Source organism: Rhinopithecus roxellana, chromosome 14 (assembly GCF_007565055.1).
Source record: "Rhinopithecus roxellana isolate Shanxi Qingling chromosome 14, ASM756505v1, whole genome shotgun sequence".
Lineage (NCBI taxonomy): Eukaryota > Metazoa > Chordata > Mammalia > Primates > Cercopithecidae > Rhinopithecus > Rhinopithecus roxellana.
In genome coordinates this window covers 18,276,613-18,301,383 of record NC_044562.1, presented here as the reverse complement: position 1 = coordinate 18,301,383, position 24,771 = coordinate 18,276,613, and the positions used below count along the sequence as shown (strand labels likewise).

Below are 24,771 nucleotides of genomic sequence, written 5' to 3'. Positions count from 1 at the left end.
GACCTGTACTTCTAATTTCTTTCAGAGAGGTTTTATACGAAGATGAAGGTTTCCGGAGTCGGCAGTTTGCAGCCTTGGTGGCATCTAAAGTATTTTATCACCTGGGAGCTTTTGAGGAGTCTCTGAATTATGCTCTTGGAGCGGGGGACCTCTTCAATGTCAATGATAACTCTGAATATGTGGAGACTATTATAGGTAATTATCATTTATCTGGTAAGGCTTTATCTTGTCGGCTTCTTTTTTGCTATAGTGCACATAGAAGCTTTTTTCCTGAATTTGATGTTGCCAAATTTCATTTTAATTGGAAGTTCATAATCTTTGTGTAATAATTTTATGCAGGCTGAGTTTTTAGATCTGCCCTTCAACTGAGTGCTGGTTCTCAGCGGTTGTGATGATCACCAATCCAATAAGCATACTGTTAGAGGAAAAGATTAAATCAGATTACTATGAGTAACAAGTGGTACCAGTTTATGTATTTTTTTTTTTTCAAATACAAGAAACCATTGTTGAATATCTGCGTGGTGCTAGGCACCATGCTAGTCACTCTGCATACCATGGTTTATTCCACAACTACCCCGTGAGGAAGGAGCTAGCCGTTTTACAAATGAGACAACTTGGGTTTTGAGATGATAAAGACATGGTTATTAAATAGGAGGATAAAATTTAAAACCTGGTTTTACTCACTCCAAAACCCATACTGTTTCTACATGTAACCATTGTTTTTTTACTTGTTTCCTTATTTTTGAAGGAAGGGGTAACACACAGGCAAGGCTTTGAATTCTCTGACACATATTTCAACCAGAGTTGTAAATTCAACCAGTTATGTAAGATTTTATACAAAGATTTTATAGCGTAAAAAAATGCTTGAAAACTCTTGATGTAGTAAATGAAAGAAGGGACTGCATACTCTTCAGACATGTCTTTATCAAACTTTGGATTCATAGTACAGAGAGCTCAAGGGCATGTTCTGTCAGGAGTGTACAGTGTAGATATTTCACATTGCTGATTAATAGAAGATCTGTATTATTCACTTGAACACATACAAGGAGGAAGTTGGTATTCTCTTTCAGAAATTGGGAAATGCTGCACAAGGGGGTTGATGGAGGTATCTTCATCTGTCTCTGGGATTCTGTGTTCATGTTTTTAAAGTTTTTGCTATGATGATAAGAAAATTTTGCAAGTTACTTTATTGCTGTCGGAGGCTCATTGAATTGGGCTGTCATCTGTGAATCCAGTGGGAAGAACTGATGGCTTAAAAGGATGGACCATATTATTTGAAACTAGAGTACTTTCTTCACTTTAAGCTGGAAGCAGAGGGTGAAATACCTTACTTACCTCTTCTATTTGATGGATTTTTGTTTTTTAAATAGGGGCAGGATCTCACTGTGTTGACCAGGGTGGTCTGAAACTCCTGGCCTCAAGCAGTTCTCCTGCCTTGGCCTCCCAGAGTGTTGGAATTAACCGACGTGACCCGCCACAGCCAACCTTTTTTTTTTTTTCTTTAATGAAAGTTTATGGTTTTTTACAACAGTGATCTACAAATGCTTACAATGCCACTATTGTACAAATTGTGCTTTTAAACTGGACTGTTGGTATGAAGTGCTATGGCATGGTAGATGCTTTCTCTGTCTCTAAACACTGTATCATTTTACCTTTGGAAGGTGAGTTTTGATCAGTAGACCAGTTGTTTGCATTTATTTATTTAAAAGAAGGGTTCACCCTTGCTCTAGTTTTGTAGGGCACATTTTTTAAGATGTCAGTGAGATTCGTGAGGGGATATGCAAGATAGGATTTGGAAAAGGCTTTCTAACGTCTTAGTGAATATCGTAAACAGTACCTCCAGAAAATCCAGGACTCATAAATCTCCAAGTTATGACAACGCTTTAGCAGGAAATGAGGCTGAGTTTTAGTTATAAACCTAGGATATATTTATGACATATATGTAAACCTGGTGAATGAGAACATGAATCTCATTTGAAATCTGGGACCTACATTTTTCCCCCTCAGTTATATAACCTAAGGAAAATTCCCCAAATGTTCTAATTTTGAGGTTCCTCTCTGATAGGGTAGGGGTAATGTTTCCTCACTTCACTACAGTTGGTTCAAAAAGCTCACGTTAGGGCCTGGTGGACATTTTCTACAACTGGAATTCTTTAAGGTCTGTTTTGTATTATAACATCCACTGTGTTTGTTTGTTTGTTGGCAGAGTTTTTCTCTGTTGCCCAGACTGGAGTGCAGTGGCACGATCTTGGCTCGCTGCAGCCTCCACCTCCCTGGTTCAAGTGATTCTTGTGCCTCAGCCTCCGAAGTAGGTGGAATGACAGGTGCACAGTACCACACCCGGCTAATTTTTGTATTTTTTGTAGAGATGGGGTTTTGTCGTGTTGGCCAGGCTGGTCTTGAACTCCTGGCCTCAAGTGATCCACTTGCCTCGGCTTCCCAGGATTTTTGAATTACAGATGTGAGCCACCGACCCAGCCCACTGTGTTCTTATTAACTATACCTGAACCTTCATGGTTCTACCTGAATCTTGAATGTAGTATATTCCAATTTATAAAAGTCCTCTGCTTCCTTCAAAATATAGACCCATTTAACTTGGGTCATCTGTTTAGGCCAACAATCATTTCTGCTAGTTCAAATTATTTTTATTTCTTGGGGCTATGGTTTGTAAGTAATAAATCTTGCCCTCATCTCCTTACTTCTCTTTGAAAGGGAAAGAGACAAGCCAATGAATTATGGAGAGGATAATTAATGTATATGTCATTCCTCTTGGGTTACTGTTTTATCTTCCTTATGAAGATGGGATGCTTAGGGAAATGTCCTTCTTTTGCTTGTACTTAGAAAGTTTAAGGTGTGATTGCAAAGAAATATAGCTAAATTGCGAACAAATGTTTCTTATCAGGTGTGCTATTGATATCCTTCAGTATGTCACACCCTCCCCTCCATGCACCCAAATCATTGTGAAATAGGAAGCTAAATTGGGCACAAACACTTATGCATGAATGTTCAGACACCTTCTTGGGAGAAATAGGTTCCACCTCCCTCACACTGAGACAATAAATAGAGTCAGGAACCACATAATGACAGACTACATAGACAACAGATGTCCCATAAGAGTACAATACCGTATTTTTACTGTGCCTTTTCTGTGTTTAGACACAAATACTATTGCCTATAGTATACAGGACAGTAATATGCTATACAGATTTGCAGCCTAGAAGCACCAGGCCATACCATATAGCCTAGCTACGTAGTAGGTTATATATACCATTTAGGTTTGTGTAAGTTCAGTCCATGATGTTTGCACAATGATGAAATCACCTAAAGATGTATTTTCCAGTATGCATTACTGTCATTAGGCGACACAGGACTGTTTTTCAAAGGATCTGCTACAGTTACTGGAAAAGTTTTTGGAAATCTTTGGAATTGCCTTTTAAACCTGTGGCACATTGCAAGTCATTTCACCATTACTCTACAGAGACAATTTAGACATAGTTCTTACTCTCAGATTACTAATAGTTTCATTAATGCAAAGAAGTCTGATATACTACTATGTGATAATTGCTATAATAGGCCTTTTAAAATATCTTCAGCAATGGCAAATGTTTGTTTTTTGAAAGTGAAACGGCAGCTATTTGTAGCCAATTCTTTTGAATAAGCAGCTTAATCGGGTAGAGTAATAGAATTTTGATCAAAATGAAGTAACAAGATAAAATTTTAAAAATAAATTAAATAAGAGACAGGGTCCCATTGTGTTGCTCAGGCTGGCCTTAAACTCCTGGGCGCATGTGATCCTTCTGCCTCAGCCTCCCGAGTAGCTGGGACTGTGGGTGAGCACTACCACACCTGGCAGATAGAAATGTTTTGAATAATGTCAACTGGATTGGAATTAGTGTGTAAGTTCTCCAGTGTAAATATTATGGGAGAACAGTATTAATTCAAATATATAAGTTCTAGCATTTCAAAATTTGCTTAGTGCTTTATAGTCATCCCATAAGTATATATGATTATAAATGTAGGCATTGCCCTTTCTGATAGTTTAGCCCACAAGATAATCAGTTATTTTATTTCCTCAACAGCAAAATGCATTGATCACTACACCAAACAGTGTGTGGAAAATGCAGATTTGCCTGAAGGAGAAAAAAAACCAATTGACCAGAGATTGGAAGGCATCGTAAATAAAATGTTCCAGCGATGCCTAGATGATCACAAGTATAAACAGGCTATTGGCATTGCTCTGGAGACACGAAGACTGGACGTCTTTGAGAAGACTATACTGGAGTCGGTAGGTAGATGATGTTATTTTAGAGATTATTGTTGATGGGGAATCAGCAAAGCAAGTTATTCAAACTGAAACTTTCATAGGCAGTGAAAAGAAAATCTAGTTTAGAAATAATAAGGTGATCTTTTGCCAAATATCTTATTTTCATATTTATTTATGAACCTTGGTTGTGTTTTGTGTTCATGGAATATCTGCTTTTATCTTATCACATAATCCTTTGAAGTCTTGCATGGGGAAGTTGTATTAATTACTCTGCCCTTTTTGAGAAGACAGTAGCCGGGCGCGGTGGCTCGTGCCTGTAATCCCAGCACTTTGGGAGGCTGAGGCGGGCAGATCACAAGGTCAGAAGATCGAGACCATCCTGGCTAACATGGTGAAACCCCCATCTCTACTAAAAACACAAAAAATTAGCTGGGCATGGTGCTGGGCGCCTATAGTCCCAGCTACTCGGGAGGCTGAGGCAGGAGAATGGCATGAACCCAGGAGGCAGAGCTTGCAGTGAGCAGAGATCGTGCCACTGTACTCCAACCTGGGCAACAGAGTGAGACTCCGTCTCAAAAAAAAAAAGACAATAAACTACTATTTTAATTCATTTATTAGAGTTAAAACTACTCAGCTATATTCCTGTTTTGCAGTGTTTGCAATAATTAAGACAATTTAAGTCACCAACCGAAGTGGTCAGAAAGATACAAAGCTGAGTAAAATAGACATTGATCTGCAGGCTTACTTGGCCTCACCAGCTATTTCTTTCCATGAGCTAGCTCTCTGTACACTAGCCATTTTGGTGTCTTCTCATCTAGATGAACCCCGCCTCATTCCTCCTTCGAAAAATATTTTTTACATTTATTTATTTATTTATTTATTTATTTATTTATTTTGTGAGATGGAGTCTCGCTCTGTCAACCAGGCTGGAGTGCAGTGGCACAATCTTGGCTCACTGCAACTTCTGCCTCCGGGGTTCAAGCAATCCTCCCATCTCAACTTCCTGAATACCTGGGATTACAGGTGTGTGCTGCCACGCCCAGCCAATTTTTGTATTTTTAGTAGAGATGGGGTTTCACCATGTTGACTAGGCTGGTCTTGAACTCCTGACCTCAAGTGATCCACCCGACTCAGCCGCCCAAAGTGCTGGGATTACAGGTGTGAGCCACCGCACCCGGCCTCCATTCCTTTTTTTGCCTGCTTTATTTCTCCTCACAATTCAGAACTTAGCTCAAATATCACTTGTTTGCAGAACTTTAATCCGAATACCCATGCCCTCCTCAACCCCTACAGCAAAGACTAGGTCCAGTTCTGTTGTTAATCTTATGGAGTCCTATATATTTTTTCATGGTGTTTATCCCTTGATAATTATTAAATAGTTAATAGCTATCGTTCCCACCAGGTATAAGCTATATCGGGACAGGTATTTGTGCCTTTTTCACCACTGTATCCCCAAAACCTAGGTCAGTGTTTAACATCAATAATACGATTTGTTTAAATGAGTGAATGCATGAATGGCCTAATGTGATATAATGGCCTTTGTTTCCCTCTCAATTTCATTTTTGTGCAGTTGTAGCCCATCCTTGTCTTCACATGTATAAAATTAAATTTTTTGCTTTCATTGATTCAACAAATATTTTTTGAATGCTTACTGTTTGCCAGATACTGTTCTAGGCATTGGAGATGTGCATTGTTCCCACTCATACATGTTTTGCTCTCTGTGGTTTCAGTTACCGGCAGTTAACTACAGACTGAAAATATTAAATAGAAAATTCCAGAAATAAACAATTCATAAGTCTTAAATTGTGCACCATTCTGACTAGTGCAGTGAAATCTCTCACCATCTCTTTCCATCCCACATGGGATGTGAATCATCCCAGTAGATCCATGCTGTATGCACTGCCTATTAGTCACTTTAGTGGCCACCTTGCTTATCAGATTGACTGTTGGAATATCACAGTGCTTGTGTTCAGATAACCCTTATTCTACTCAGTAATGGCCCCAAAGCACAAGAATAGTGATGTTGGCAATTCAGATATGCTAAAGAGAAGCCTTAAACTGCTTCCTTTAATTGAAAAAGTGAAAATTCCCAACTTATTAAGGAAAGAAAAAAGCATTGTATGCTGAGGCTGAGCTAAAATGTACATAAGAATGAATCTTCCATCCATACAATTGTGAAGAAGAAAACAGAAATTTTTGCATAATTTACATAGAGTTTGGTACTATTTGTGGTTTCAGGTATCCACTGGGGGTGCTGGAACATATTCTTCTCAGGTAAAGGAGCACCTACTATAGTAGCAAACAAGACCAGCAAATTTCCTGCCCAAAGCAAACAGTTCATTGGGGAATCTAGAAGGGGAACAAGCAGTCAAACAAATAAGTATATAAAGTAAAAGAATGAGAAATGTTTTTAAAAAAATAAAGCAGAGTAATAAATGCATCTTATTTTGCATCCCAGTGCACATGTACATACAGATGTAATTTAAGCTTTATGAAACCAATACCTGCCCTTACTACTTGTGATATAACTCTGTTGTTTTTAAATTGTATTTTTTATTTTTTTAATTTGCTAATCACACTTCAATAATTTGATTTTATCACGCAGTGGGAAGTCACAGCTCACTTTTTGAGAAACATTCCTGTAGCTTTCAGTGTGCTAATTTATGTTGAAGGCCTTTTACAAGGTGAAGTCTCAAATATTGGGGGTACTTTTGAGAATCACCAAGTAAACACATAGAGCCTGGATCAAAGTTATCTCATAGGGATAGCATCAGACAGATGTAACAGCACTCAATGCTTGAGTCACTCAGAGCTGTGTTGTGTTTCCTGGCCAGCAATTAAGTGTAGGCAGTAAGTCATGAGGGAGTCTAGTAGCAAGATAAAAAGCAGAAAGACTTCAGCAGACACATTTGGAAAACATAGCTACTTAGTGTATGGACAGTTGTATATCTTTTATGGTAATTAAGAGCATCACTTTATTATAGTGTACTATGTTCATATAATGGTGATTTTGAGTACCACTAAATATTGTTTTTAATCCATTTTTTGATGATGTGAAAATATGTAATTCTTCTTTTTAAGATTTTCATCTAAAATGGTTTAAAATTCTTTTTATTGTTTAAGAGGTTTAAATGAATTGTCTTCCTAGATTGACTAAAGAAGCAAGATTAAAATAATTCAATATGTAAATAAACATAATATCCAATAACGAGATAACATTGTATCTTTATCTCTTTCAGAATGATGTCCCAGGAATGTTAGCTTATAGCCTTAAGCTCTGCATGTCTTTAATGCAGAATAAACAGTTTCGGAATAAAGTACTAAGAGTTCTAGTTAAAATCTACATGAACTTGGAGAAACCTGATTTCATCAATGTTTGTCAGGTAATGACATTACATTATGTTTCATTACATTGCTCCTCCACGCTGTGCTGTGCTATGTTACACCACTTCACATTTTATTACTTTATATTACTATAATGACTTTATACATATATCTCAATTGATCTTCACAGCAGTCCTGTAAAGATAAGGTATGTGCTTTATATTCCTTTTTATTAATAAGAAACTAAATGTCACAACATTAAAAAGCTATTTTGTTGTAACACATTCTTTCTATGTATCTTTTCTTTTGAAAATAATCCAATCATTTAAGGAAATTTTTAGAAATAAAGAAGGTTTTTTAAAAAGCTAGAAGAAAAGATTAAAGTAGTACCTATCCTATACTATGTCATTCTAAAGAGAATTCAAAGTGTATAAATTATGTATGGTTTCATTACCCATACACAACAAAATAGTTGGGTATCTTTATCTCTTTCTATATATGAATTTGCTTACCCATAAAAAAAATTTCAGATGGTACCAAAAATACATAAAATGAAGTAAGGCTTCCCTTTCCCATCATTTGGGCTTTTTCCCAAAGGTAAGACATAGATATTTTTCCCTACTTATTCACACATGTGGATCTATTGCATTCTTTTAATGACTGTATTGTATTTTATTGACTGGAGGTGTGCATGGGTTTACTTTTTAACAATTGGTATATTGTATACATTTTTTGATTCTGTTGAGGGCATAGCATTTTATTTTACATTTTGTTATTTCTTAACTATAATGTGCTCCGGTGTATTTTCATCCTCTAGGCTTTAAAAATTTAGATTAAAACACTGTTTTTTACAATTTCTTTTAAAGCAAGTTTGAAATAAAACACTAGAAGAAAAAATATCCATGTTTAAATCACCCAGAGTCAACTTACTATTCTAACTTGATTTTTTACATCACCCAAAGTCAATTTAGTATTTAATAGTATATTTCTTTTCAGTTTTCTCTACGTAGGTTTTTGGAGTTTTGTTGTTTCTAAATATTTTTCATAGTTTTTTTAAAACTCACATGAAAAATGGTAGTTCCCTGCCCTCTTCCTGTCTGTATTTCAATTTTATTCCTTAGAGGCAATTTTATTTCTTTCAGCTGTTTTATTCCTTATCCTTTTATTATTTTTAAAACCTTATTGTTCATTTTTAAAAGAATATCTTTTTGAGCAGATAATATTTTCATGTGATTTCAAATTCAAAAAGAATTATGGGGTATACAATGAAGTCTTCCTATTACTTGGCTCCAGCTACCAAGTTCTTTTCTCTGTGGATAAACAAGATTAATTGTATATAGCCTTTAACATTTTTCCATGTTCTAACTCTTCGTAGACTGTTCTTCTCTTCCTTGATTGTTGTAATCATTCAGTGTATGTACTTTGCCTTACTTAATCATTTCCCTATTGTTGACTACTTATTTTGTTTCTATTATTTCCTGTTCTTAATTTATAATAACTTTGATTAATATGTTTATTTTGAAGTTGAGTTACTTGCTGCCTAAGAGAACAAGAAAATTTAAATTGAGTTTTTAAAAGAAAAATTCTAACTTTCTTGGATAATTTTGTTAAAACAATGGCAGATCATAAGAGTAGTAAGAGAAATGCTTCAATATGGTAATTTTAGTGTCTCATGACCTGGCCCAACACAACACAATGTATGTTAAATCAATGAGTAACTTCCATAACATATGATAAGGCAAAAAATACAAATTAAGGAGCACTTAGGTATAAGTTATGGATAAGATTTAAAGAAGCCAGGATTCATTCAACAACCCCCTTAAGTACCTTGTAGATGAAGTTTTTAATTATTAAATAATTTTAAAACTTTCTTTCTCCATTTCAGTGCTTAATTTTCTTAGATGATCCTCAGGCTGTGAGTGATATCTTAGAGAAGCTGGTAAAGGAAGACAACCTCCTGATGGCATATCAAATTTGTTTTGATTTGTATGAAAGTGCTAGCCAGCAGTTTTTGTCATCTGTAATCCAGAATCTTCGAACTGTTGGCACCCCTATTGCTTCTGTACCTGGATCCACCAATACGGGTACTGTTCCGGGATCAGAGAAAGACAGGTACAAGTACCTTCTTCTGCATCTAAACTAACTGAATAATCTTTATTTCATTTTGGGGACAGGTAGAATATTTATAGGAAGCATATTCTAAGAATAAATTTTGCCACTAGCTTTCATAGATCGTAAAGTCTTATTAGGCTATTGCTCTGTTTTGTACTGTGCTGGGCGTAGTAAGGAAAACCGAAGAAATTGACCCTTCTAGAAAGAAATAGAAGTGATTATCTCATAGGGAGGACCTACCAGACAACATGTGTACTATTTAATCAAGTAAATTTAAAAACTCAGGTGGGATAGGTCAGGGCTACCTTTTAGATATTTGGGTTAGATATATCTGGGTTAGATATTTAGAAAGTAAGGAACATTCTCAGCTTTTTCTGCTTTTATTAGAACTAAATACACAGATTTCTATAGTATTAGAAATTTGCATTCTGTACAAATTGATATGGTATTAAAATTTCATTTTTCTGTATTTTACACATTTAGATCACTTACTGAAAACATTTGTGTGTCTTAGTTATGCCTGTTTATGCTAGCAGCCCCCTAGCCCACTCCTTCACTGGATATCTGTTGTCTGAGAACTTCTTTCATCTGCCACTCGGCCAGGGTCTGTGGGTCATACCCGGCAAGTGATTACTTCTTTTACATTTTTTCCTATACCTAACATGTCAACAATGTTGACAGCATCTTCAAGAGTGGGTTCCATCTCAAGAAACTACTTTCTTTGCTCATCCCTAAGAAACAACTCCTCAGCCATTGATGTTTTATCATGAGACTGTAGCAATTCAGTCACATCTTCAGATTCCACTTCTAATTCTAGTTCTCTCGCTATTTTCACCACATTTGCAATTCCTCCCTCCACTAAAGTCTTGAACCCCTCAAAGTCATCCATGAGGGATGGAATCAACTTCTTCTATACTCCTATTAATGTTGATATTTTGGCCTCCTCCTGTGAACCGTGAATGTTCCTTTTTTTCGTTTTTTTTTTCTTTTGAGGCTGTCTTGCTTTGTTGCCCATGCTACAGTGCAGTGGTACAATCTCGGCTCACAACTTACTGCAACATCTGCCTCCCAGGTTCAAGCGATTCTCATGGCTTAGCCTGCTGAGCTGGGATTACAGGCGTGGGCCACCACATCCGGCAAATTTTTGTACTTTTAATAGAGACAGAGTTTTACCGTGTTAGCCAGGCTGGTCTCGAACTCCTGACCTTAGATAATCCACCCATCTCAGGTGTGAGCCACTGCATCCCACCTGTGAGCCATAGCATAGATGTTCTTAATGGCGTCTGGAATGGTGAATCCTTCCCAGAAGATTTTCAGTTTACCTTGCCCAGATCCATCAGAGGAATCACTTTCTGTGGTGGCTATAGTCTCAAGAAATGACTTAAATTATACGACTTGAAAGTAAAAATTACTCCTAGATCCATGAACTGTAGACTTGATGTTGTGTTAGAAGGCATAAAAATAACATTAATCTTCTTGTACAACTCCATCAGAACCCATGGGGGACCGGGTGCATTGTCCATGAACAGTAATATTTTGAAAGGAATCTTTTTTCTGAACAGTAGGTCTCAACAGTGGGCTTCAAATATTTAGTATAACACTCTGTAAACAGACGTGCTGTCATCCAGGCTTTGTTGTTTCATTTACAGAGCATGTAGAATAGCTTCAGCATAATTCTTAAGGGCCCTAGCATTTTCAGAATGATACATGAGCATTGGCTTCAACTTAAAGTCACCTGCTGCATTAGCTTCTGACAAGAACAGCCTGTCCTCTGAAGCTGTGAAACCAGGAACTGACTTCTCCTCTCTAGCTGTGAAAGTCCTAGATGGCATCTTCTTCAAATAGAAGGCTATTCTGTCTACATGGAAAATCTGTTTTTAGTGTAGCCACCTTCATCAATGATCTTAGCTAGATCTTCTCGGTAACTTGCTGTAGCTTCTGCATCAGCACTTGCTGCCTCTCCTTGCACCTCCATATTATGGAGATGGCTTCTTTCCTCAAACTTCATGAACCAAGCTCTCTGCTAGCTTCAAACTTTTCTTCTGCAGCTTCCTCACCTCTCTCAGCCTTTCCAGAACTGAGGAGTTAAGGTCTTGCTCTGGATTAGGCTTTGGCTTCAGGGAAGGTTTTGGCTGCTTTGATCTTCTCTCCAGAGCACAACTTTTTCCTTATCAACAACAAGCCTGTTGCGCTTTCTTATCATTTATGTGTCCACTGATGTAGCACTGTTAATTTTCTCCAAGAACTTTTTCTTTGCATTCACAACTTGGCTGTCTGTGATGCAGGAGGCCTACCTTTGGCCTGTATCGGCTTTTGACATGCCTTCCTCACTAAGCTTTACCATTTCTAGTTTTTGATTTAAAGTAGAAATGTAGGACTCTCTCCTTCACTTAAGCACTCAGAGGCCATTGTAGGGTTGTTAATTGGCCTAATTTCAATATTGTTGTGTCTCAGGGAATAGGGAGTCCCAAGGAGAGGGACAGAGATGGAGGAATGATCGGTGTGTGGAGCAGTCAGAACACACACATTTTTGAGTTTGCTGTTTTATATGGGTGTGGTTCGTGGTGTCCCAAAACAACTGCAATGGTAATATCAAAGATTGCTGATGACAGATTACTATAACAGATATAATGAAAATTAAGAAGTTTTAAATACTACAAGCATAACTAAAATGTAACACAAAGACAAAGTGATCACATACTGTTGGAAAAGTGGCTCCAAAAGACTTCCTTGAAGGGCAGTAAAACAAAGGTATGCCTGTATTTGTTTTTCTTTATATCACTACCTCATTCCTTATTACTAAAACTATGGTAAGTCTTGCAATCAGGTATTGTAAAACTTACAATTTTGATTCTTTTTTCTTTTTCAAGATTCTTTGGGCTATTGTAGATTTTTTGCATTATATAAGTCTGTGGGTGTTCTGATTGGGATTGTGTTGAATATCTTCAATTTAGGGCACATTGAAATCCTGATAATATTGAATCTTGTAATCCAGGAATATGGTGATCTTTTTCATTTATTTAGGTTTTTAATTTTTTTTCTCAGTAGTGTTTTGTAGATTCAGTGCAGAGGTTTTACACATCTTTTCTTAAATTAATTTTCTTGCATCCCTAAGTATAATTTGTTTTTTGATGCTGTTGTGAAGTGGTATTTTTAAATTTCTATTTTTTTTTTTGTTGGTAGTATATAGAAATATAATTGAGTTTTGTATACTAACATTGAATCCTATGACCTTGATAAAATCATTTATATTTATAGCTTTATAAATGATTTTTTAAGTAAATTTTTTAAAGTAGATCCTTTTATAGAATTTTCTTTATTGGCATCTTTGTCATCTACAGTTAGAGACCATTTTACTCCTTCCTTTGTAATCTTTATACCTTTTCCCTCTCTGTTTTTTTCTGTATTGGCTGGGATTCCCAATACATTATAGAAGTGATAAGAGGCAGCATCTTTACTTTTTTCTCAATCTTAGGGGGATATAATTTATTTGTTTATTTATTTATTTTCGAGACAGAGCCTCAGTCTTGTCACCTAGTCTGTAGTACAGTGGCACGATCTCAGCTCACTGCATCCTCCACCTCCTGAGTTCAAGCAATTCTCCTGCCTCAGCCTCCTGAGTAGCTGGGACTACAGGCGCAGGCCACCATGCCCAGCTAATTTTTATATTATTATAAATAATATAATTGAGACGGAGTTTCACCATGTTGGCCAGGCTGGTCTCGAACTCCTGACCTCAGGTGATCCGCTAGCCTCAGCCTCCCAAAGTCTGGGATTACAGGTGTGAGCCATGGCACCTGGCCTATTTATTTATTTTTGATTTAACAAATTTTCTTTCTTCTTGCCTTCTCCTTAAGGTTTATGTGTGGTGGTTACAAGTTCCTTCTGAGTTAATCTTCATTTCTGAAATGATTTTTTTTCTCTTTTATTTCTGGTTTTCCCTAGTTCTGTCATGTTAATTTCTGAGTTTTTGTAATTCTAATATGTAATATTCTTATATATTTTGTATAATTTTCCTAATTTCTCTTGTTTTGAAATAACTTTTTTCTAATATTTTATGAGTTTACTTTGATGCTTTTCTGTACTTATTTTTACTGAAATTAGTTATTCTAAACTTTTCCAAAGGAGGCTTGTTTAGGATAGTTTTTCCAATTTTACTGCCCTCTAGTATTTCCTCTTCTGTTGCTTTTGTGGAGTACTGTACAAAATTATGGCTTTTGTTTTGGGATCTGCTGGCTCTGTTTCCTTTCTCCATTGCCCAGGCTAGAGTGCAGTAGTGCGATCATAGCTCACTGTAACCTTGAACTCCCAGGCTCAAGTAGTCCTCCTATTTCAGCCTCCAGAGTAGCTGGGATTACAGGCATTCACCACTATACCTGGTTCATTATTTTAATTATTTTGTGTAGACAAGGGTCTCATTTTGTTGCCCAGGCTTATCGGTACCTTCTTTATCTTTGTTCCTGCCTTTTTAATTTGAATTCTCTGCCCAGCATTTTTTCCTCAATATGGTGCTTTGACCTACAAGGGAGTGTTGGCTGATTAGATTTAAGAGTAGGTGGGGTCTCAACCCCTTCTTTTCAAGCCCATTTTGTAGCTGGTTGTGATTTTACTTTACCTGACTGTGTTTTGTGAATGAAGGAGGTATCTTGTCACGTGTTCTTGTTGTATTTGTTGTCCATGATTTTGCTAACCTAGTTACTTTGTATGTTTTTATTATTTGGAGGAATACACATCTTAGAGATGTGTAGAATTTTTTATTTCTTAGTGGTAATACTTAAGTAAACATTATTTTCTTGCAAAATATTCAATTTGGACATGGTTCAGATCTGTGGTATAAACAAATTGTACTTCTCTTCAGAAAAAATTATTGATTGTTGGTTCTTTTCATTTCAGTGACTCGATGGAAACAGAAGAAAAGACAGGCAGTGCATTTGTAGGAAAAACACCAGAAGCAGTGAGTGTGCTTTTTTTCCCCGCTTTGAGACAGGGTCTTGATCTGTCACCCAGGCTAGCATGCAATGGCACAGTCTTGGCTCACTACAACCTCTGCCTGCCAGGCTCAAGCTATCCTCCCACCTTAGCCTCCCAAGTACGTAGCTGGGATTGCAGGCGTGCACCACCATGCCTGGCTAATTTTTGTATTTTTTGTAGAGACGGGGTTCGCTGTGTTGCCCAGGCTGGTCATGAACTCCTGAGCTCAAGCAATCCATTTGCCTTGGCCTCCCAGAGTGCTGGGATCACAGGCATGAGCCACTGAGCCAAGCCACAATGCCCAGTGAGTGTGCTTTTTGAAGTTGAGATTGTTACTTAATATATATTTCCATAGGATATTGTAAATTCTTTTAAGTACATATTATATACCTGCTTTTATTAAAGTGTATTGTTAAGTTTGATACCAAAGTCATTTTATAAAAACGAATTTCTGTAAAGATTAGTTTTAAAAATTGGTCCCAAAAAAACATTTAGAAGAAATCAAATCCTTAGATCCTTACTTCAGGCAGAAGTTATTTCTGTCTGAAATAACTTCAAATTACCTGTCACAGGGTGAGAAAAAGGTATGGTCTCTAGCAAATGGCAACATATATGGGAGGGAGGTTAATTGTTTTTGTTTTTTTTAATGTTTGTGGTGTATTGGAAGGGTAGGGTAAATATTACAGCAGTGGTCTGTTAGATGTAAATGCTTTCTGTATCAGGACTTTTGGTTCCTGATGCTCAGGTGTATAAACTTCAGCTGTCCTTCATCTGGTTGGAAAGTTGTGTTGGTGGCATAGTAGTTCATACATAAAATCAAGGCTGGGTGCTGTGGTTCATGCATGTAATCCCAGCACTTTGGGAGGCCGATGTGGTTGGATCACCTGAGGTCAGGAGTTCGAAACTAGCCTGGCCAACATGGCAAAACCCCGTCTCTACTAAAAATACAAAAATTAACTGAGCATGGTGGCATACACCTTTAATCCCAGGTACTCGGGAGAATCGCTTGAGCTTGGGAAGTAGAGGTTGCAGTGAGCCAAGATTGCGCCACTATACTCCATATATATATGTTGATTATTCAGTTTTCTCAATTTCAAGGAGGAAGTTTCTCAATTGAAATATAAATGGACTCATTTAATAACAAGTAATTTTCCTGCATGTCATCAGTAATTATTCTTTCCCAGTTTTTTTTGAATATTTAAATATTTTATGTTGAAAGCCAGCGGGGGATGAATTGTATTCTTCCATTGAGCTAGTGTATTATCTCAGTAGCATCTAATAAAGAAATAAATTATCCTTTCTCTTAAAATGGACTGCTTGAATTTCACTGGTTTAGGGCTGATGAAATAAAATTGGATTAGTGGATTATAGTAATACTGTTTATGAGTTTTCATTTTTTGTTTGTTTGTTTTGGCAGAGTCCAGAGCCTAAGGACCAGACTTTGAAAATGATTAAAATTTTAAGTGGTGAAATGGCTATTGAATTACATTTGCAGTTCTTAATACGAAACAATAATACAGACCTCATGATTCTAAAAAACACAAAGGTAAGAAATTCATCAATAACAGAGGGTTTTTATAAATATTTACTTCTTTGTTGAATGTAAGTAATTATAATATTTCTTGTTGGATACTTTCTTGTATTTTATTTCTAATTAAGGAAAAAGTAAGTTTTGAAAAAATAGCAATCAATGATCCTCTTGAAGTTGCTGGAAAGGAAGAAAATTAGCAATGATTAAGCTCCAGTTTTTGTTTTTGTTTTTTGTTCTGTTTTTTTAGATGGAGTCTCACTCTGTCGCCCACGCTGGAGTGCGGTGGTGTGATCTCTGCTCGCCGCAAGCTCTGCCTCCCAGGTTCACGCCATTCTCCTGCCTCAGCCTCCTGAGTAGCTGGGATTACAGGCGACCGCCACCATGCCCAGCTAATTTTTTTTGTATTTTTTTTTTTTTTTTTTTTGAGACGGAGTCTTGCTCTGCCACCCAGGCTGGATTGCAGTGGCCGGATCTCAGCTCACTGCAAGCTCCGCCTCCCGGGTTTTACGCCATTCTCCTGCCTCAGCCTCCCGAGTAGCTGGGACTACAGGCGCCTGCCTCGTCGCCCGGCTAGTTTTTTATATTTTTAAGTAGAGACAGGGTTTCACCGTATTAGCCAGGATGGTCTCGATCTCCTGACCTCGTGATCCGCCCGTCTCGGCCTCCCAAAGTGCTGGGATTACAGGCTTGAGCCACCGCACCCGGCCTTTTTTGTATTTTTAATAGAGACAGGGTTTCACCGTGTTAGCCAGGATGGTCTCGATCTCCTGACCTTGTGATCCGCCCGGCTCAGCCTCCCAAAGTGCTGGGATTACAGGCATGAGCCACCGTGCCCGGCCTGAGCTCCTGTTTTTATGTTTGTCTCATTTTTTCATTTTTAATGTCTACATGGAGCAGTTAGACAAATAGCACAATCAGAATATTAATACAGGCTCTTGAGCTGCTTGCTTCAGCCTGCTCCACTTTTGTGGAGTGTACTTTCATTTCAATAAATCTGTGCTTTCCTTTTATTACAAAAAAGAGAATACAAATTCAGTTTGTTTATGTGTCTGTATTTCCCATTGAACTATGATGTCCTTGAGAGCAGCAATTCTTATCTTGTTGCAACGTTTTTTGAGATACTGATCTTAACAGTTATTAATACTAATTTTAATTTTTTAGCAAGTAATATATTTGATTCAAAATATTTTAATATAAAAAGATAAATAACATTAAAAATCTTCCTTCTCTTATTTACCCAATACCCCTTCCCAAAGTCATTTTTTTGTAGCCATATATTATTGAATGGTTAAACAGTTGTTTGATTGAAACATGTGTAAGAATGCTTTTTGAAACTTTTAATACAGTCTTTGCAAATGGCAAAAAATATGCAGAATCATATAGTCTCCATTCATGAGAATTTAAAGCTAGTCTTTATAATATAGTCTCATTAAAAATAAACAAAATTTGACCAGGTACAGTGGCTTACACCTGTAATCCCAGCACTCTGGGAGGTCGAGGCAGGCGGATCACCTGAGGTCAGGAGTTCAAGACCAGCTTGGCCAACATGGTGAAACCCCGTCTCTACTTAAAATACAAAAATTAGCCAGGCGTGATGGTACATACCTGTAATCCCAGCTACTCGGGAGATTGAGGTAGGAGAATTGCTTGAACCCTGGAAGTGTAGAGGCTGCAGTGAGCTGGGATCACGCCACTGCACTCCAGCCTGGGCAGCCGAGCAACACTCTGTCTCAAAAACTAAAAATAAACAAAATTATTTGGTAACTGTCAGAGGTGCAGCACTGCTCCTCAGGTTATCCCAATACCTTGGAGACCTTCGGCAAGATGCAGAAGAGAAAAAGCAAGTTTAAACCAAAGGATAGAAAATCTGCTGTCGGCCGGGCGCGGTGGCTCAAGCCTGTAATCCCAGCACTTTGGGAGGCCAAGACGGGCGGATCACGAGGTCAGGAGATCGAGACCATCCTGGCTAACACCGTGAAACCCCGTCTCTACTAAAAAAATACAAAAAACTAGCCGGGCGAGGTGGTGGCGCCTGTAGTCCCAGCTACTCGGGAGGCTGAGGCAGGAGAATGGCGTAAACCCGGGAGGCGGAGCTTGCAGTGAGCTGAGATATGGCCACCGCACTCCAGCCTGGGTGACAGAGCAAGACTCCGTCTCAAAAAAAAAAAAAAAATCTGCTGTCTAAATTCCCCACCTAAAATCTGCTGTTGAGCTCTGTTAAAACTGCAAATAAAACTTTGACTTGCTTGTTTGTGTATACTAGCTGTTTAGTCTTTATAAAAGAAATACCCAAAATCCATATTTTAAATCTCAGTTCAATTTGTTCATGCTTTTACCACAAAATAGGACCTCTGACTGTGTGTATGAGGGTGTGCATATATGAATACTTTGCCAGTGATGAAACAATTCTGTATTTGTCGTTGCAGGATGCAGTACGGAATTCTGTATGTCATACAGCAACTGTTATAGCAAACTCTTTTATGCACTGTGGGACAACCAGTGACCAGTTTCTTAGGTAAATATGCTTGGTGATTTCCACTTTGGTTTAAAATCTTTTTTTTTTTTTTTGGATACAGCCTTACTCTGTGGCCCAGGCCGGAAAGCAGTGATGCAAATCTGGGCTTACTGCAACCTCCATCTCCTGGGTTCAAGCGATTCTCCTGCCTCAACCTCCCAAGTAGGTGGGATTACAGGCACACACCACTATGCCCAGCTAATTTTTGTATTTTTAGTAGAGGTGGGGTTTTGCCATGTTAGTCAGGCTGGTCTTGAACTCCTGACCTCAGGTGATCCACCCACCTCGGCCTCCCAAAGTGCTGGGATTACAGACATGAACGACCACACCCGGCCTAAAATCCTTTTTAACAGACACTGTGTTAACAGTAGTTCCCTTGTTAACCAGTCCTTAATTCTAAAGTATATTTTTGCCGGGCACGGTGGCTGAAGCCTGTAATCCCAGCACTTTGGGAGGCCGAGACGGGCGGATCACTAGGTCAGGAGATCGAGACCATCCTGGCCAAAACGGTGAAACCCCGTCTCTACTAAAAAAAATACAAAACCTAGCCAGGCAAGGTGGCGGGCACCTGTAGTCCCAGCTACTCGGGAGGCTGAGGCAGGAGAATGGCGTGAATCCAGGAGGCAGAGCTTGCAGTGAGCTGAGATCCGGCCACTGCACTCCAGCCTGGGCGACAGAGCGAGACTCTGTCTCAAAAAATAAAATAAAATAAAATAAAGTATATTTTTGCTATTTTATGTATTTGTTATTGCGTATTTCTACTTGTTTTAAGGTAAAATTAATTCCTTTTATTACTTGGCTTGATTATAGGCTCTTGAAGGAAATACATTAAGCTCTAAAATTTTATATAATTTTGTTTTTATTTATAGTAGAATCTCGTATCATGCTTTTAAAAAATCCTTAAAATACTAAGAACAATTTAAGAGGGAAAATAGAATCAGTAGTAACTTGAGATCCACAAAGTAATTTGAAAGTGTTCAAGGTAAAATTTTAATGCTTTTGACCTTAGTGTTAAAAAGCTTTAAGGAATTCATTTGTTTTAATACTAATTAAAATAATTATATCTTTTTTTACAGAGATAACTTGGAATGGTTGGCCAGAGCCACTAACTGGGCAAAATTTACTGCTACAGCCAGTTTGGGTGTAATTCATAAGGTAACATATATTGGTCAGTGTAAACAGGCATCCGAAAAGAAGTAATTTTTCTGGGGTTAAGAAAAAGTAAAAGTTTATTATAATTCATTAACAAGTACACTTTGTTAAGTCAGGTAAGTCATCTTGTAGGGAAGGCTAAAGTAAATAAGATACTAAAATATTTATATGTGTGTTTGTTTTTAATAAAAAGTGGAAATTTGTTTCTATAAAGACTGTATAAGCCATTGAAAGGATAAATTGAAATGTTAGTTGCATAGTCTGAGATCTGAGATGGATTTGGGCAAATGTTATAAAACAAAGGGAAAAAATTGAAGCATTTGTGATTTTTTTTTTTTCTAACCAGAGTGTAACTGGGTCTCTTAAAGGCTTGTCCTCTTGTTTGAGTGATACAATTATATGAGAGAGAGCCCCACTACCTCCTTCTCTCTTAGCAAGTGAACATTCTGGGGAAAAGGCAGTAATCATAGAAAACATTGTGTCTTTTTTCTTCTTTCTTTCTCTTTTGACATCTTTGTCATGGCTTACCTTTACAGGGTCATGAAAAAGAAGCATTACAGTTAATGGCAACATACCTTCCCAAGGATACTTCTCCAGGATCAGCCTATCAGGAAGGTGGAGGTCTCTATGCACTAGGTCTTATTCATGCCAATCATGGTGGTGATATAATTGACTATCTACTTAATCAGCTTAAGAATGCCAGCAATGATGTAAGTACTAAAATGGAAACCTAAGTTTCCAAAACTCAAGAATCCAGGATAACATATTTGCCAAATTTTAGTGACTGGAGATTTCATAGGATTTGGGAATACCCAAAACAACTATTATCTTTTTTTTTTTTTTTTTTTTTTTTGAGACGGAGTCTCGCTCTGTCGCCCGGGCTGGAGTGCAGTGGCCGGATCTCAGCTCACTGCAAGCTCCGCCTCCCGGGTTTACGCCATTCTCCTGCCTCAGCCTCCCAAGTAGCTGGGACTACAGGCGCCCGCCACCTCGCCCGGCTAGTTTTTTGTATTTTTTAGTAGAGACGGGGTCTCACCATGTTAGCCAGGATGGTCTCGATCTCCTGACCTCGTGATCCGCCCGTCTCGGCCTCCCAAAGTGCTGGGATTACAGGCTTGAGCCACCGCGCCCGGCCAACAACTATTATCTTGAATGGTTTTTTTTTTTCTCTTTTTTTAGGTAATTTCATTTCCTTCTTGATAAGCTAAAATTGTGTTTCTCACTCCTTTAAGCCCTGCATGTATTTGTAAAACATGTTGTATTCCCACACTTTCATCTTAAAATGTTACAACTACAAGTGACCTTAGTTATCATCTAGTTTGGGCCCTAACATTTTGCTGGAAATTAAGGCCTAAAGAAATTGCAGTCTCTCAGAAGTTAGAATGCTTGCTTGTTTTGATCTTTGATAATTGTTTAAAATGTAAATCTTGTGGAAAAGCTTACTAAGTAGCCCTGTTCTTATTTTAAGGAACCTTAAAATACAATTTTAGACTGACTTCTATATTGGAGTGAGGGCCATCAGGAGAGTAGTTAAGTGATCCAGAAAACCTTGCCCTCATGCATAAGTGAAAAGATTGAAGCCAATAGGATGATCTGTCTCAATAAGCCCCTTAGCCACAAATCATGTGTGCAAGTACACACATTTTTACCTTATTTCCTCTGGTCTCAGGTAAAAAACTTTCTTATCGGATAGGGTTTATGGTTACAAAAAAGAAACAGCAATAGACAGCATTAAAAACCATTTCTAACTAACGTGAATAAGAAGTTTATTGGAAATAGCTTATATAATTAACAGAAAGGCTGATAAACTAGTTCTCACAAAGGTTAAGGAGCCAGAGCAACACCACAGATGCTAGATAACAGGAACTAATGAAATAGCCTTTTCAGGACCCTACCTTCAGGATGAATGAACTTGAAACATTTCTGGCCATTGGGTTATTCCACTTAAGAAAGACAAAAATTCCAAAGAAGGAGCATTGTATTGCTCTGTGTTGGGTCACACTTTGGCTAGGGGAAGGTGGGAGCTTCTTTTTTTTTTTTTTTTTTTTTGAGGCGGAGTCTCGCTCTGTCGCCCAGGCTGGAGTGCAATGGCCGGATCTCAGCTCACTGCAAACTCTGCCCCGCCGGGTTTACACCATTCTCCTGCCTCAGCCTCCCAAGTAGCTGGGACTACAGGCACCCGCCACCTCGCCCAGCTAGTTTTTTTGTATTTTTTAGTAGAGACGGGGTTTCACCATATTAGCCAGGATGGTCTCAATCTCCTGACCTCGTGATTCGCCCATCTCGGCCTCCCAAAGTGCTGGGATTACAGGCTTGAGCCACCGCGCCCGGCCGGGAGCTTCTTAAATGACAGTCCCACCAAGACTCTAACCAGTGGGGAGGAGTATTACCAAAGGAATGTTGGGATGCTGTCACCAATAGAAGGATGTTGTGCATTCAAAAATGACAGATGACCACTGAAGTTTCTTCTTTCAAATGTATATATTTCGGATGTACTCTGACCTCATTTTCAACCACTTTCTTCACAACCATGTTCCATTAGATACCTTTTTCTCCTCTGTCTTTAGCCTCTCACTCTGTACTGCCTCCTTTCCCTCAACCCGTAAACATACTCAGGTCTCATCTATCCTAAACAAAATTATTTTCTTGACATCTCCCTCTTAGTTGTTCAGTCTTTTTCCTCCCCTTCTCATGTAAACCTACTGAAAGAGAGTTGGCCTCTCTCTGCCCACTGTGTTTTCTCACGTTCATTTTGCAATTCACTATTTTTAATTTATTATCATTACTTTTTGAGACAGTTTATTGCTGTGTTGCCCAGGCTGGAGTGCAGTGGCATGATACTGGCTCACTGCAGCTTCAACTTCCTGGGCTCAAGCCATTGTCCCACCTCAGCCTCCTGAGTAGCTGGGATCACAGGCATGCACCACCATGCTCAGCTAATTTGTGTTTATTTTTTTGTACAGACTGAATCTCCGTATGTTACCCAAGCTGGTCTCAAACTTCTGGGCTCAAGTGATCTTCCCATCTCAGCCTCCTAAAGTGCTGGGATTACAAGCATGAGCCACCAATCCAGCCTCAGCTCATTATTTTTTGGCATCAGCAAATATCATTCTATTAAAACTGAAATTGCTGTTTCAATTCAGTTTGAAACTGATTACGGTGGCTCACACCTGTAATCCCAGAACTTTGGGAGGCCAAGTCGGGCGAATCACCTGAGGTTAGAAGTTCCAGACCAGCCTGGCCAACATGGTGAAACCCCGTCTCTACTAAAAATACAAAAATTAAGCGGGCGTGGTGGCAGCCACCTGTAATCCCAGCTACTCAAGAGGCTAAGGCAGGAGAGTCAGTTGAACCCAGGAGGCGGAGGCTGCAGTGAGCCCAGCTTTCGCCATTGCACTCTAGCCTGGGTGACAAGAGTGAAACTACCTCTCAAACAAAAAACTGAAATTGCTGAGTTTGTCACTGACCTTTTGATTATCAAATCCTTTGACCACTTACTGAGCCAACCTCTGCATATTTAATGTGAAACTATATTTTGAAATTAGAATAAAAGCTTGTATGTTAAGTATAGTGTACCAAATCAGTGGAATCTGTTTTTTCCTTAGATCGTTAGACACGGTGGCAGTCTGGGCCTTGGTTTGGCAGCCATGGGAACTGCACGTCAAGATGTTTATGATTTGCTAAAAACAAACCTTTATCAGGATGATGCAGTCACAGGTAAGCATTTCTTTCTAAAGCTAACGAACTTAAGTATTAATTAATGTAAATGTAATTACATTAGTTTCTACCTATATTTTGTAGCCTCTTAAAATTACGATGGATTTCTATACTTGAAGAGGAAGTGAATTTTGCTCCATTTGTCAAAGTTATCTTTTAAAACAAGTTTTATGATATATAGGCTTTCTAAAATGGTGTATCCTGTGTGTCCACTTGCATAACTGACTTTTGCAAATAGGAATTTATTAGAGTGATCTACTTACTCCATACTGCTTGGTGAGAATGTAGAAAAAATGTTATCTAAATGTCTCCTTTGAAATCACTGTAGGATTTGATGGTACATTCTGTCAAAGTTTAAAAGGAAAACAACCCTAAATGTATGACTCGGCTTCCACATAAAGTATCCTTTTTACCAGATGGTTTTAAAAAATGCTGTCAGAAGCTAATGGTTTTTTGATAGTTTGTGCAAAAAACGTGCTACTTTCAGTTGGATGTTTCATTGACTTTAAAAACATAACTCTTTGTTAACATTTTACTCGTTACTTGCTAGGGGAAGCAGCTGGCCTGGCCCTAGGTTTGGTTATGTTGGGCTCTAAAAATGCCCAGGCTATTGAGGACATGGTCGGTTATGCACAAGAAACTCAACATGAGAAGATTCTGCGTGGTCTTGCAGTTGGCATTGCATTAGTAATGTACGGGAGGATGGAAGAGGCTGATGCTCTCATTGAATCTCTCTGTCGTGACAAGGTGAGATCACATCCATCCCTCACTGTCCATTTATCTCCAGCATGTAAAAAACATTTCACTGGAAATTAACTCTGTTCCCATCAGAACATGTAGGTACATTTATTCATAAAACTTCTTGCAATGTATATGAAGCCTAATATAATTTAAGAAATAAAAGCACTGATTAGAAAAGTACATGGGAGTAATTTGAGGATTGTAAATTTTGCTATAGCTTCAGATCGGTGATACTCATAAGCAGATTCAGCATAGTTCTTTAGGAATTCACAAGTTGATTTCTTTTAGAAATAATATTTTTGGGCCAGGTGCGGTGGCTCTCACCTGTAATCCTAGCATTTTGGGAGGCGGAGGCAGCTGGATCACTTGAGATCAGGAGTTCAAAACCAGCCTGGCCAACATGGTGAAACCCTGTCTCTACTAAACATAGAAAAAACATTAGCT

General features: G+C 38.2%; 1 protein-coding gene across 1 annotated transcript in view; it reads left to right on the top strand.

The window, feature by feature from the left end:
- PSMD1 (proteasome 26S subunit, non-ATPase 1) overlaps positions 1–24,771 on the top strand; it is a 123,919-nt gene that overhangs the window by 5,594 nt on the left and 93,554 nt on the right. The window contains exons 4-14 of the mRNA XM_010362001.2: positions 26–195; positions 4,080–4,285; positions 7,504–7,647; positions 9,474–9,700; positions 14,594–14,654; positions 16,089–16,217; positions 18,629–18,717; positions 19,794–19,872; positions 20,406–20,579; positions 23,475–23,586; positions 24,137–24,333. Of these exons, the coding sequence (XP_010360303.1) occupies positions 26–195; positions 4,080–4,285; positions 7,504–7,647; positions 9,474–9,700; positions 14,594–14,654; positions 16,089–16,217; positions 18,629–18,717; positions 19,794–19,872; positions 20,406–20,579; positions 23,475–23,586; positions 24,137–24,333 (1,588 nt within the window). The remainder of the gene's footprint in view (positions 1–25; positions 196–4,079; positions 4,286–7,503; positions 7,648–9,473; positions 9,701–14,593; positions 14,655–16,088; positions 16,218–18,628; positions 18,718–19,793; positions 19,873–20,405; positions 20,580–23,474; positions 23,587–24,136; positions 24,334–24,771) is intronic.